The 13,356-nt window shown below is 41.9% G+C and overlaps 1 protein-coding gene across 2 annotated transcripts in view; it reads left to right on the top strand.

Annotated features, from left to right (window-relative positions):
- The window catches only part of CERS5 (ceramide synthase 5), a 142,220-nt gene that overhangs the window by 95,539 nt on the left and 33,325 nt on the right, over window positions 1-13,356 (top strand). For both annotated transcript variants that reach the window (XM_077484300.1, XM_077484301.1), the window contains exons 7-8: window positions 2,227-2,355; window positions 8,548-8,654. In XM_077484300.1, coding sequence (XP_077340426.1) covers window positions 2,227-2,355; window positions 8,548-8,654 — 236 coding nt within the window. The remainder of the gene's footprint in view (window positions 1-2,226; window positions 2,356-8,547; window positions 8,655-13,356) is intronic.

Genomic DNA, 13,356 nt, shown 5'->3' with positions numbered 1-13,356 from the left:
CTGGCTGGGCCATTCCAAAACTTTAATCCTCTGGTGAAGCCATTCCTTTGCTGATTTGGATGCTTTGGGTCGTTGTTAGAGCTGCACGATTCTGGGAAAAATTAGAATCGCGATTCTTTTGCTTAGAATGAAGATCACGATTCTCAAAAAACTGTTTTATTTGAAAAATTTACAATCTCTGAGAACATTAGGTTATCAGAGCTTTGTTAGTTTAATGTTGTCCATTGATGTTTGCAGATATAGTAATGAATTTGCCAAGGTACATAATAGATCTGCACATTTTATCCAAACAGTTATTTTTTTTTGGCAGCGCCGTGCCATGGTTACACTGGCTGCTGATTTATGCAGGACCAGATGTCAATCCACTTTCCTAAATGTGTCTGTCGGAGGGTTTTTAATCCATGTGTGTAAATATGTCCCGATGACTCAATAATGGTGTTGCAAACCCTCTGGAGCCTTGTCCTATCTAGGTTACCTTCACGGGAATACTTAATCTGTGATCTTGCCAGCCTTTTTATTACTGCTACTGTGTATAGCAGTGTGTACTCACACTGCTGTTTCCCGGCCACTGTGCCCAGGTAGCGACACGCTGCATCGCACGCTCTGCTGACTGAAGTCAGTTCTGATATCCGCCATTTGCATTCTACGCTGGTTATCTGGAACCGGCGGCGCTAAAAGAATATCGCGGGCCACCCAGACCTTAGATGGCGTGGGGGGGTGAATCGAGATCGCGATCACTTCACGATTAATCGTGCACTTCTAGTCATTGTTATGCTAAAAGATGAAGTTCCTCTTCATGTTCAGCTTTCTAGCAGAGGCCTGAAGGTTTTGTACCAATATTGACTGGTATTTGGAACTGTTCATAATTCCCTCTACATTGACTGACTTAAGGCCCCTGTTCCAGCTGAAGAAAAACAACGCCAAAGCATGATGCTACCACCACCATGCTTCACTGTGGGTATGGTGTTCTTTTGGTGATGTGCAGTGTTTTTGCGCCAAACATCTTTTGAAATTATGGCCAAAAAGTTCCACTTTGGTTTCCTCAGACTATAACACATTTTCCTACATGCTTTTAGAAGACTTCAGATGTGTTTTTGCAAAATTTAGCTGGACATGGATGCTTTTCTTCGTAAGAAAAGGCTTCTGTCTAGCCACCAAAAGGCTTCCGTCTCGCCTCCCTTCTCCTGACGAATACCTTTTTAACCATAAGATCCCTCTGATAATTTGGAAGCCCCCCCCCCATCTTTTTGTCTCCTATTTTTATTTTTTTTACTTCACACAACCTGTCATTTTTAACAGGGGTGTGTAGACTCTTTTTATATATATATATATATATATATATATATGTGTGTGTGTATGTATGTGTGTGTGTGTGTATATGTATATGTATGTATATATATATATATATATATATATATATATATATATATATATATATATATATATATATATATATATATTACAATTTTTTTTTTTTTTTACTGGCAAGTACAGGTACCGATACGTTTGTGGTGCAATTTGAGCCCATACAAAATGAATGGGCTCAAATTACACTACAAAGATTCCCATGCGATTTGAACAGGCATGCGGTGCGAATTCTGTCCAAATCAGATGTGGTTTCCGGCGCCGCTCCTGTGTGAACCTAGGCTGAAGTCCCTTTGACAAGCCTGGGTTTACACAGCAGTGGTGGGGGAAACAGCATGCGATTCAGACAGGAATGGCACCACATTCCTGTTCAAATCTCACGTGATCCTTTGCAATGTGACTTGAGCCCAATCATTTTGGATGGGCTCAAATCACACCACAATTGTATCCGTTTCAGGTATTGGAGCATTTGCACAAGGTATTTCTCTTGCTGGTGTCAGGGCCTTAGGGTAAATTTTGCTAGTTGAATTACAAATAGGATAAAGTGTTATTGCATTTTTTTAACACATACATACAGAGTAAATGAAATATCTTCTATTTGAACAAGGACCTTGTGGTTCCACAGCATCCCCAATAGAGCAATATTGACACCACAGAAGGTCTCCCTTGTGTTCTTATGTCACTAGTTTGCCTTTAGCAGATTGACATAACGAAACCACCGAAGGACGATCTGAGTTTTTAGGGTCAGTTTATATGACTGTGCTTTCTTCCATCACACCCTACACTCCTAATTCTGATTCTGTATGTTCTTTTCAGCAATTTATTCCATAATCCCCCCCCCCCCCCTTTTTTTTCTTCCAGGATTTCCTACTTATGTTCATTCATCATCTGGCCGCAGTGAGCCTCATCTCATTTTCCTATGTCAATAATATGGCACGAGTGGGGACTCTGGTTTTGTGTTTGCATGACTCTGCTGATTCTTTTCTGGAGGTGAGGTCATTTTTAACTTTTTAACCAATTTTTAGCTATTTATGTATTTATTTGTTACAGGTAATTGTATAGCACTGTCAATTTACACAGCGCTTTACTCATATTGTATATTCACATCGGCTATGTAAAGGTAATCGCTACCCTATTTTGTAGAATCCAGCTTTATTTACAATGGGGCTATCTAAAATTTTGCTCCTGTGAAACCTTCACTATATGTTCTGCCTGGCACCCCACAACCTCTGCCTACGTTCACCCTGGCACTGTGACCTGCATTAACTTCAGTGGAAATTCCTCTGCAGTCTGACAGGCTGATTTAGTGGACTTTCCATTCAAGTGATGGCCATGGTGGCAGTGTGCAGGTACCACCCTGACATTTTTGTGGCACAAGCAGGCCTTACAGGCCTAGAGGCGATTCAGTTCGCATTGTGCGCTATATAAGTATTTCATTCATTCATTCATTCATTCATTCATTCATTACAGTGAATATCTCATGGAAGAAAGGGTTGTGTGTCAATATAAAGTATTATGAATGTAAAGGGAGAGAAATGGAATAAAAGTATAAGCACGCTCTAACCAGAGGGCAAGAACTTGCAAATATTTAGCCTCAATCTATTTCTATATAAGAGCCCATACTATGTAGAACCTTTTATTCCCGGAGATATCATTGTTGGGTTATGTTTGTATCTTTGTGTTTTAGGTAAGGGGTGATGTATTGGAAAAAGCCCAGCCCAACCTCAGCAGTAGTCCCCATCTGAAGACCACTTCCCCCAATAGATCTTAGTCATAGAGATGAATAAGCCCTAGTGGTTGTAATGCGTTGGAGGTAAGGATGAGCTCAGGCGTTGCTTGCAAACTGCACGTGCAGAGCCCGCCAGGAAATCGCACGGATCGCTAATCACAAGCTGTGAGACATTCTACCGATGCGCTGCACAGTTGCAGAGATTGAGAAATGTCTCACTGCTTGTGATGAAGGATGAGCTTTGGCATGTTCGCACACTCCAGGTGCAGAGCCTGCCAGGAAGTCGGTGTGGCGCTGTGCTAATCACAGGCAGTGAGACATTGGTCCGATGCACGGCTGCAGAGATCGGCGAATGTCTCACTGCCTGTGATTAGTGCTGCGCCGACTTCCTGGCAGGCTCTGCACGTGGAGTGTGCGAACACGCCGGAGCTCATCCCTACTTGTGATTAGCACTGTGCAGTGCCAAATTCCTGACTGGCTCTGCACATGCTTTTTGAGCACACGCCTGAGCTCATCCTTAGAGGGAGGTAGTGTTCAGACGGGGACTATTGCTGTGGTAGTATTGTGGTATAAACTAGTGCATACAGTAACATTATTGCTTTGTCGATTCTTCATTTTCTTCAAGTGTGACGGAACGTGAAAGACTCCGTAAACCTACAGCACAATGTATCGGCAACACACCTTAAACTTGGAGATAGAAACAAGGGCATTGTGAAGAAAAAGTGATAAATATGTGCCGTTTTTCCATTTGCTCTGTGTGCCTACCTGTCAGAGCTAATGAAAAGCTACAGTAATCTTCCATTGCATCACTGCCCTTACTAACCATGCTGCCTTTGGGACTTCATTAAGCTCTACAGACCATGCACTGTCTTGTCACACACGGACACATGCATGATGGCAACAGTGTAAAATTAGACCTGAAGTCAAGACAGAAAAATAATGTATTCAGTTGTACATTTCTTCAACCAAACTTAAAGGAGAAATCGTGCCTGTGGGTCACAGGACTGCAGTTGGTTCTGAACTCCTCTGATGATAATTTATCCAATAGCGGGCTTAATTCCACTGTCAGCTGATGTCACTCAGCCACTCTAGACTTTGGAGGGATCCCAACTTTAATGTCAGAACCATCCAGATGCCTGGACCAGAGCAGAGAGCATGAGCCTGCCGTTCTTACCCCATCAAAAGCCCGGGGCTCCAGTGAGCGCTGGAGGGGCAGTGAAGAGAACCGGTGACTTGACAGTCATCGGCTCACTGAGAACTGAGCGATCAGCGTTCTTTGGTGTAGAGGCAGCGGGGGACAGATGCAGTATCAGATCAGTGCTGCAGGCAAGAAGGGGGTGGAAGCGCTGGGAGCCAATAAAGCTCAGCTGCATGCAAATGTGCTCAGGAGTAGAGAGCAGAAGATTTACCATTGTGTTGCTGCTTCTTCAATATCCATTCAGGCTGCAGACAGTTAGATGACGGCGATGTATACCTTAAATATAATAAATAAAATTATTTTGCTCTCTTAGCTGTGCTGTCTGGCAGGGGTAAAGGAATCACAAACGTGGCTGGCCAGATTAGACCATTCACATACTATGCATATTTAGTGGTTTTCCCAGAGTTGCTCCAACAATTTTGTTAGATGTGTGTATATTAAAGATTAAACTTTTTCAAAAAGCAGAACTTTACTTGATAAAGGGATAATAACCCTGAAACTTTGTCAGTTGCACCCTCTCTTCCCTGCTTCTAGGTTTATACGGTTTAAATGTAATTACAATGTTTACATGTTTAAAATTTCAAAGCTGTTTGGCTTGTTGGCCTTTTTTTATGCTTCTCACCTTTTTAGACCAGTTGTTTAGTGGATAATTTCACCTTTTAAAAGAAATAAATGCGCATCTTTTTGCCAGTAAAAAATGTGCATTCATTATTATTTTTTTATTTGGAGCCTGGAAAGCATTGCACCTGTCATTGTATCTGTCTGCTCGTACATTGTATGGGCAGGTAGATACACACTGACAGGAAGAGGGAATGCACTACCAAAGCACTCAGCAGCGCCCATGGTAGTTCATTGAGAATGACAAGCTGACAGCTGCAAAGGCTTGTCAGCACTTTTAGTTTCCCATTCACAGAACTCTGTGAATGAATGATGCAGTTGGTAGGCGAGGTGCTGCACAGGCGTCTCTATTTACAAATAGTGATGACAGCAAGCGGGGGGGAAAAGATCCCCCCACTTGCTGTCACTACAGCAAGCAGAGTGGGTGGTGGCTGCAAGAGTGGGAACATGTTCCACCCTTAAAATGGGTGGAACATGTAACATGTTCCCCCCTTAAAATGGGTGGAACATGTAACATGTTCCCAAAGGTGCACTTATCCTTTAAGCCACTCCCACCATTTTAATTTTAATCAAAAGCAAACATTTTTGACGTTTTGGATAGATTAGGGAAAAATTCAAGAAGAATTTCTGTATGGTATTTTTCTGTCTTTGACTTCACTGGGGAGATTAATCCTTACTGTTCCTGTGATGCCCACTCAAGAAATGGTTGATGTGAAAATCGCAGGGGCTGAAACATATAGGCAGCAGTAAGAAACCTCATCAGAAGTCCTTTCTTCTCTCCACACTGCTACCTGTGTGCTGGCCGTGCCAGATAAAGGTTTGCATTGAGTGATCCTGTCATTGCAGCCAGAATTTCTTGTGACGTGCAATGGGTCATTTCAGCTCTCCCGATGTGTTAAGGAAATGGCGACCGAGTCTGATGTAAATAAAGAAGAACTTAATAAAGCTGATCTCAATGTTTCATTTAACTTTAAATAGTTTGTTTGGACTGGACCATTTACTTCACTAACAAATGTGAATATGTACTTTGTTGCCACTGGAAAGCAAAAAAAAAAAAAAAAAATTATATATATATATATATATATATATATATAATTTTTTTTTTTTTGTGCTAAATCAATATACTGTGCTGCTGCAGTCTCTGAAATGTGTATACCATGCATATTTGCAAGCCATCCAAGTGTATAAATAGACCACGCTGCTACAAAAACCAATACATTCCTAAACTATTCTGTGAATCATGTGCACCAATATATGTATAAATTAAAATCCTCTCCATACATCAAATCCAGAAAAAGAAGCAGTGATCAAGTGCTTTTGCTCTTCCAGGTAAAATAAGTAAAGTCCATTGAAACTCCCAAAGTCTGACAGCAAAATATTATTGGTATTCCCACATGTAGTGATCAAGTGCTTGTGGTCCTATGAATAGAGAGGACTTGTGCCCACTTTCAGAGTGCAAGGTGACCCCACATGGATTTGCACTCATTATTATAATCTAACGCTATTGCTGGATGGGTCACTTTACTGTATCTTTGCAAGTCCTCCCAGGTTGTGAAGCACCACTACAAAAAACAATGTTAGAGAGAGCGCTTCATTGTGCAATGCTGTTAACTTTATTAGTTTAAAAGAAAAACACACACTTTGTTAAACTCTTATTCATTGGTGCCTGTGGGCCAGCATCACCTACATTCAGCATGTGTGGAAGATATCCGCCGCTACCTAACGTGGAAGCAGCTTTTATACCAGAGACAGGATGTGACGTCACCAGGAAGTGACGTATCAACTAGGGAATGGCGCCTCAATGCATTTCATCTGTGATTGGACGTTTGCACCACACCAGACAGGTATGCTAGCGTATCTTCAAAGAAGCCTATAGGGGTCTTGTGACCTATCTAGCAATAGAAGGTCGAAATTCTTATGGTGAGCGCAAATCCATGTGAGAGTCACCTTGCACTATGATCATATGAGCACAAGCACTTGATCACTACATGTGGGAGCAATACCAATAATATTTTGCTGTAGGAGTTTGATTTTTAAATGGACTTTGCTTATTTTGTCTATAAGAGTAAGAGCACTTGATCACTGTTTCTTTTTCGGGATTTGTTGTATGGAGTGGATTTTTATTTACTTCACTAATCATTGCGGTGGCTGTCAGTGCTGTATAAACTGAATGTAGCTGAGGCTACATACACTATGCAGCACCATGTTACGGTAGCAGTTTCTCAGCGGGGGATCGATCCGACAGGCCTGTCTCCACTCACTGTGCTGAGACGGACCTGTCATAGCCCCGCTTTCCTCTATAGGGAAATCTGATGAAAACGGACCATCTGTCCATTTTCATCCCATCCAATCCACCAGACGGATGGAAAATAATGTCATGGACAGGATCTGATCTGACAGCAGTGGGTGTTGGCGGACATGTCACCGCTGACATCCACTTCTCCATAGGAGGGAATGAAGGCTCTGATCAGGTCCATCTGGAAAAACTGACAAGCGGACCTGACCGGAAAGCCTGTGTGAAAGGGGCCTCATGCTGCTTTCTGGTGTGCTCTGCTTTTATGAAAATTTTGTAATAAAGCTGGATTAGTGCAGCCATTCAGAAGTTTTTTGCTACATAGTTTGTTTGGTCCAAACAAACTAAAGTTAAATGAAAAATGGAGATCAGCTTTAAAGTGGAAGTCCATGCTAAGACTAAAATCTCTGCATCTATAGCCACCACTAACCTATCTAGCTCTGTAAAAAAGAAATCGGTATACATAGCTGTGAATGAATTTTAGCAATCAATTTATTTATGCAGTTTTTTGGTGAACCCGATTGCTGGCGGTTGACCTTTTACAGTGTTATTAAACCCACAACAGTAAAATCAGTGTGTATATGTAGTAAAGCATGCTTGATATACTGTGGAACCAAGGGGGTTAATCCTCCGCATTGTGTAAAAAGGCTGTTTGATCCTGTATGCACAGATCCTCCCCTTCTTGCATGGTCTCCAAAACATGTCCGGATAAGACCGTTACAGGAGTCGGGCTACACGTGCTCAGTTTGGTTCATGTGATCATCACTGGGCCAATCTGCACTGCCCAGACAAAGGGTCAGGGGTCCTGCATCCTGATAGGACAGACAGTGCAGTATGAAAACTCTTCTTACAAGCTTTAAACAAACAATGATAGAAGTCACAAAACTGCTCTACCTGTATACTGCTGAAGGGAAAGGGTATTTAACGGTTTATATTCTCTAAAACTATTGCATTTCCATGTTCTGTGTACTGTGGTAGACCAGATCTAGTGTATGCAGGTTCCTGGGTTTAGTAACAATTTAATACATTTGACACTGGTGGTTGACATTGTGTGTCTTTTTTTTTTTTTTTTTTTTTTTTTTTTTTTTTTCTTTCCTGTAAATCTAAAAAGAAGCGGCAATTAAAACCCATCTGCATTTTGCAGTTTTGATTTGCAGAGCAGTTTGCTGGCATTCGGATGTGTTTTTTATGTGTGGAGACCTTCTGGGTGTCATACTTATTACAATAAACTGAATGAAGAACGTCATTGTAATGTGCCCACCACATGCATGGTTTTCTTGTGTTTTTATCACGGTTTCCTTTATGTATTCCCTAACTTATTGGTACTCTTCTTTTCTCTTAAAGGCAGCAAAAATGGCAAATTATGCAAAGTACCAGAGGTTCTGTGACACTATGTTCATATCGTTTGGGCTGGTTTTTGTCGTCACGCGTATTTTCATTTTCCCAACATGGTAAGAGTTGAATATATTCTCTTTATTTTGGGTTTAGTGTAGTATATACAATGCTAGTTGTGGTGATGAGTACAAAGTTAGGTATTTTTGCCTTGTGATTTAGTTCTGCATAGTACTTTGGTTGAACTTGGGTTCTTATCAGTGTCAGTTCAATCATTAATCCTGCAGGTGCTTCCTCCATTAGGCCCACCATCACCCGTCTTCCACACATCCTTATTGATTTCATCCAATCGTCATGGTCTGGGTGGCCAGTGGGCTGTTTTTTAGTTTTTCTAGAGCCCTAAGGCCCCTTTCACACGGACGGCTGTTCTGCTGCAGTTAAAAGCATATAATTTGTTCTGTGAAATTCAAGACTCCAGGCACTGCGATCAGCTGCATTTGTACAGTGTGATTACATGCGGTTGCGTTTAGCTGCGGTAGTAATTCCCATAGCAACCCTTTTTTTTTTATTTGTTTTTTCTTGGGTCCCTTGAATCTACCCATGATGCATTTCGGCCCTCTGCATTTCAAACCATCTATTTCCATCTATATCTTTTTTTTTTTTTTTTTTCTCACGCTGTATCAGCAGGTGAAATAGTACACTGTGATTCCCTGCGGTTATGTGCAGATAGCTGCGCTAAATCGCTCCTGGACACAATCGGTTCTATTTTTTTCTATCCGCACCAAACCACATGTAACTAAATCGCAGCTAAACGCAGTGTATAAATGGGGCCATAGGAAAGCATTGTGTGCTTTTAGCTGCGGTAGAAAACTATAAAATCCGCAGCTAAAAGCACAATTCTATCCGCCCGTGTGAAAGGGGCCTTATGCTCTGGATTGGTCTGAATCCTCAGTGAACAGTCTTCAGTCATCCTAGTTCAGCCTTTCTCAACCTTTTCAGCACAGAGGAACCCTTGAAGTCGTTCTCCAGTCTTGGGGAACCCCTGCAAAAAATTTGAAATTTATAACTCATGATACAATAGTGTGATGGTCAGTTGGAAGAATGGTCCTTACACCTTACAATGGTCATTGGGAAGAATTGCCTCCTCGATGGTGTCAGTGGGAACTTATCTGAGAGGCAGAAATTGCCCAATGCTGAAGGAAGCCCTAGCAACCTCCTGGAGGAAACCTAGGGTTCCACGGAACCCTGGTTGAGAATCGCTGTCCTAGTTAATATGAGCATCCCATTGTAGAGAAGCACGGGCTGCTTATTGCCTATAGTGTAACCTTTATATATTTTTCATACAACTCCATTATACCTTGACTGCTTTGCTATAATGTCAAATACAACTTCCTTTTAAATCCACCAAGCCTTTACTAATCTGCCTGTGGCAGTGTTCAGCATTTTCATACAGCCAATCCTTTGTTGTCCTTAAAATATGATTGAAACTGTGTTTATTATTCCATAATATCTTATGGCAACTATTATCTGAGCTTTAACCACTTCAGCCCTGGAAGGTTTCACCCCCCCCCCCCCCCCCCCTCCTGACCAGGCCATTTTTTGTGATACGGCACTGCGTTGCTTTAACTGACAATTGTGCGGCCATGCAACGTTATATTCCCAAAAATAGAGCTTTCTTTTGGTGGCATTTGATCACCTCTGCGTTTTTTTTGTTTTTGTTTTTTGTTTGTTTTTTCGGCCCTATAAACAAGAAAAGAGCGACAATTAAAAAATAAAATGAAAACAAAGATTCTTGGTAAAAAAAAAAAAAATCCCAATAAGCGTATATTAATTGGATTGCACAAAAGTTATCGCGTCTACAATCTATGGGATATATTTAGGGCATTTTTATTTTTACTAGTAATGGCAGTGATCGGCGATTTTTAGCTGCAATGACTGCGACATTGCGGTGAATAAATTGGATACGAAGTGACACTTTTTGGGGACCAGTAATACTAATAGTGATCCGTGCTAAAAAAAAGCACTGTCGCTGTATTAATGACACTAGCAGGGAAGGGGTTAACATCAGGGGCGATCAAAGGGTTAGTTATGCTCCTAGGGCATGCTTTCTAACTGTGGGGTATGGCCTAACTGGAGGAAGAGAGAGATCTGTGTTCCTGCTTGGCCAAAACACAAGATCTTCATCTTCCTCTCAGACAGAATAGTGGCGTCTGTGTACATAGGCAGACCACCGTTCTGTCTCTCCTATCAACGGGTTCCGGCAGACAGTGCAGGTCGCAGGTGGCGCACGCTGTGGACCCAGGAAGAAACGCCAACATACAGGTACATTGTTTTGCGCAGGGAGGGGCGCTCTGCCACAGTAAATGTGCAGTGGGTGGTTCAAAAGTGGTTAAAGCGTAACAAAAAATAAAATACAAGGTGAGATTTTTAGTAGAAGACACCCTGCCTATTCTGACCAAAAAAACGCCCTTCCCCTTCTCTTAGCAATTTTTGTGTGTGTAGAGTGCATGTGACCCAAACTAAATGTACGGGTGCCCCTCAAGGCTCCAATGGGTCCTCTTATGTAGCAACCACTAGGAGTGCAGACAAAGACATAGCTTGCCCCAGCTCTAGACCTCTAATGGAAAAGAGACGTCCTGAAAGTCACACATCTCTACAAAATTCCGTAAGAAATTGTAGGACAGCCTCAGCCTGGACTCTATCCAGACCATGTCCCCAGGCATGAGGCTGTCCTACTCCACCTTACAGGGTTTTGCAGAGATGTGTGACTTTCAGGACTTTTCTCTTTTCCATTATATTGTACATGTGACACGTGCGGTGGAGTGTACACTCAGTCCAGAGCACAGCCGTGATTGGTAATGCAGACCTGTCGGCAATAAATTAGTGCAAACTTAGTTTACCGTTCTGTGCATATTTGCACTTTTATGCCAAGTGCTCCTGGTACCACCCGAGCCACAGTTCTACTTCTGTAGGAAAACCATAGTCTGAATTTACCTTTGTGCCAAGATACAAGAAATGTCTCACCTGCTTGCATTGATATACCACTGCCCTCGGAGGTATGATGGATTTATTTTTGTCTGTTCCATTAACGGCAGTTATATTAAGGACTCTTGCACACGGTACTGATGTTTGAATGTCGGCATTTCTGGATGCAATTTTAAGTGATGGTGTTGCGTGTATTTATGCATACAATACATTCTATAGGCAAAGTCTATTCAAAATATTCATATGTGCGGATTTGTGTGCATTTACTTGTGTCGAAATGCTGACCTAGAAAGCTGATTTTTTTTTTTTTTTTTTATATATATACACTCATGAAAAAAGCAGTGCATGTTTATGTGCGTTTGTGTACAGCCACATCGTAAATAATGGGCTGTATTTTAGATGAGTAAAAAAAAAAAAAAAAAAAGATGTACTGAGCTTTTTCAGGCCTAAATGAAATACTATTGTAAAGCCAAGCAGACGTGGGTTGTTGATTGGTTGTTGTGAATGTACCAGCAGTTTATTGCGTGTTTGACTAAACTATCCATGCACTGTTCACCTACTAGTGGAATCCTTAATACACTTTGTTTTCATTGGTGGATAATATTCACCGATCAGCCATATCATCACCACTGACAGGTAAACCAAATAACATTGATTATCCTATCAATGGAATCTGAAACTGGATGGGATATATTAGACAGAAAATGAACATGTCAATGTAGTTGAAAGCAGAAAAAATGGGCAAGCGTAAGGATTTTGAGTGACTTTTACAAGAGTCAAATTGTAATGGCTAGGTGGGTCAGAGCAACGCCAAAATTTGCGGCTTTTTTTTTTTTTTTTTTTGTTCCCGGTCTGCAGTGGTCAGGACCTACCAAAGTGGTCCAAGGAAGGAATACTAGTGAACCATCGACAGGGTCATGGGTGAACAAGGCTCAGTGATGCACATGGGGAAGAGAAGGCTGGCATGTGTAGTCCAGTGAAAGGGCTAATGTAGCTCAAATTTCGGAAAAGTTCATGCTTGGTGCCGGTTCACACCAGAGCAGCTTCAAAAACCAACACCCCTGGGCTATTTCATCACAGCTTGCATACAACTTATTTAACAGAAGTCAATGCAAGTCATGTTGAAGTCACCCCAATGAAGTGCAGGAACTTTATTTCTAAGTGGGAGCGACTTGAGTCATACCAATAAGAACGGTTCCTTTGCCGTTAATGGGGCGTGACTTCACATGACAAGTTGCGGCGGTGTGTACCAGGGTTTGGATGATGATACAAAGCTAAGTAGGGTAATGACTGTAACAACTTTACAGCAGGATATAGAAATTTTACAGGAAAACCTTGATAAAATAAATGAGTGGACGACTACATGGAAAATTAGGTTAAGACCGGGTTCACACTGACAGCGGGAGCGAGATCGTGCAAGTTCCGCTTAACTCACACTATTTCTTTCCCGCATGTCAGTCCTGACTTCGGGGACGATTTCGGAGACATCTGTGCGGGTTACTGCACAGATGCCTATGGAACGCACACCCCCCGAAGTTGCCAAAAGTAGTACAGAAAGTACTTTTGGGGCTCTGTGCAAAGCCGCGCCAATTCGGATGGTGCCATTGCCAGCAATTGCTGCTGGTTTGACATGTCAAAACGCATGCCAACTTGCTCCAATGTGAACCTAGGGTTAATGTTTAAAAAATGTAGCATATTGCACTTGGGGGCTAAACATATGAACTCAAATTACTCGCTGAGGGAGAACTTCTGGGGGAATCTAGGATGGAAAAGGATCTGGGAGTCCTAGTTGATCAGACTCTGCAATGGCATGTAGTAGCAAGCAAAGCTAGCAGA

Source organism: Lithobates pipiens, unplaced genomic scaffold (genome assembly GCF_037356315.1).
Source record: "Lithobates pipiens isolate NorthernLeopardFrog02 unplaced genomic scaffold, aLitPip1_a1.2 Scaffold_16, whole genome shotgun sequence".
Taxonomy (NCBI): Eukaryota; Metazoa; Chordata; class Amphibia; order Anura; family Ranidae; genus Lithobates; species Lithobates pipiens.
Note: the sequence above shows the minus strand (reverse complement) of the source record. Positions and strands in the feature narration are given on the sequence as shown.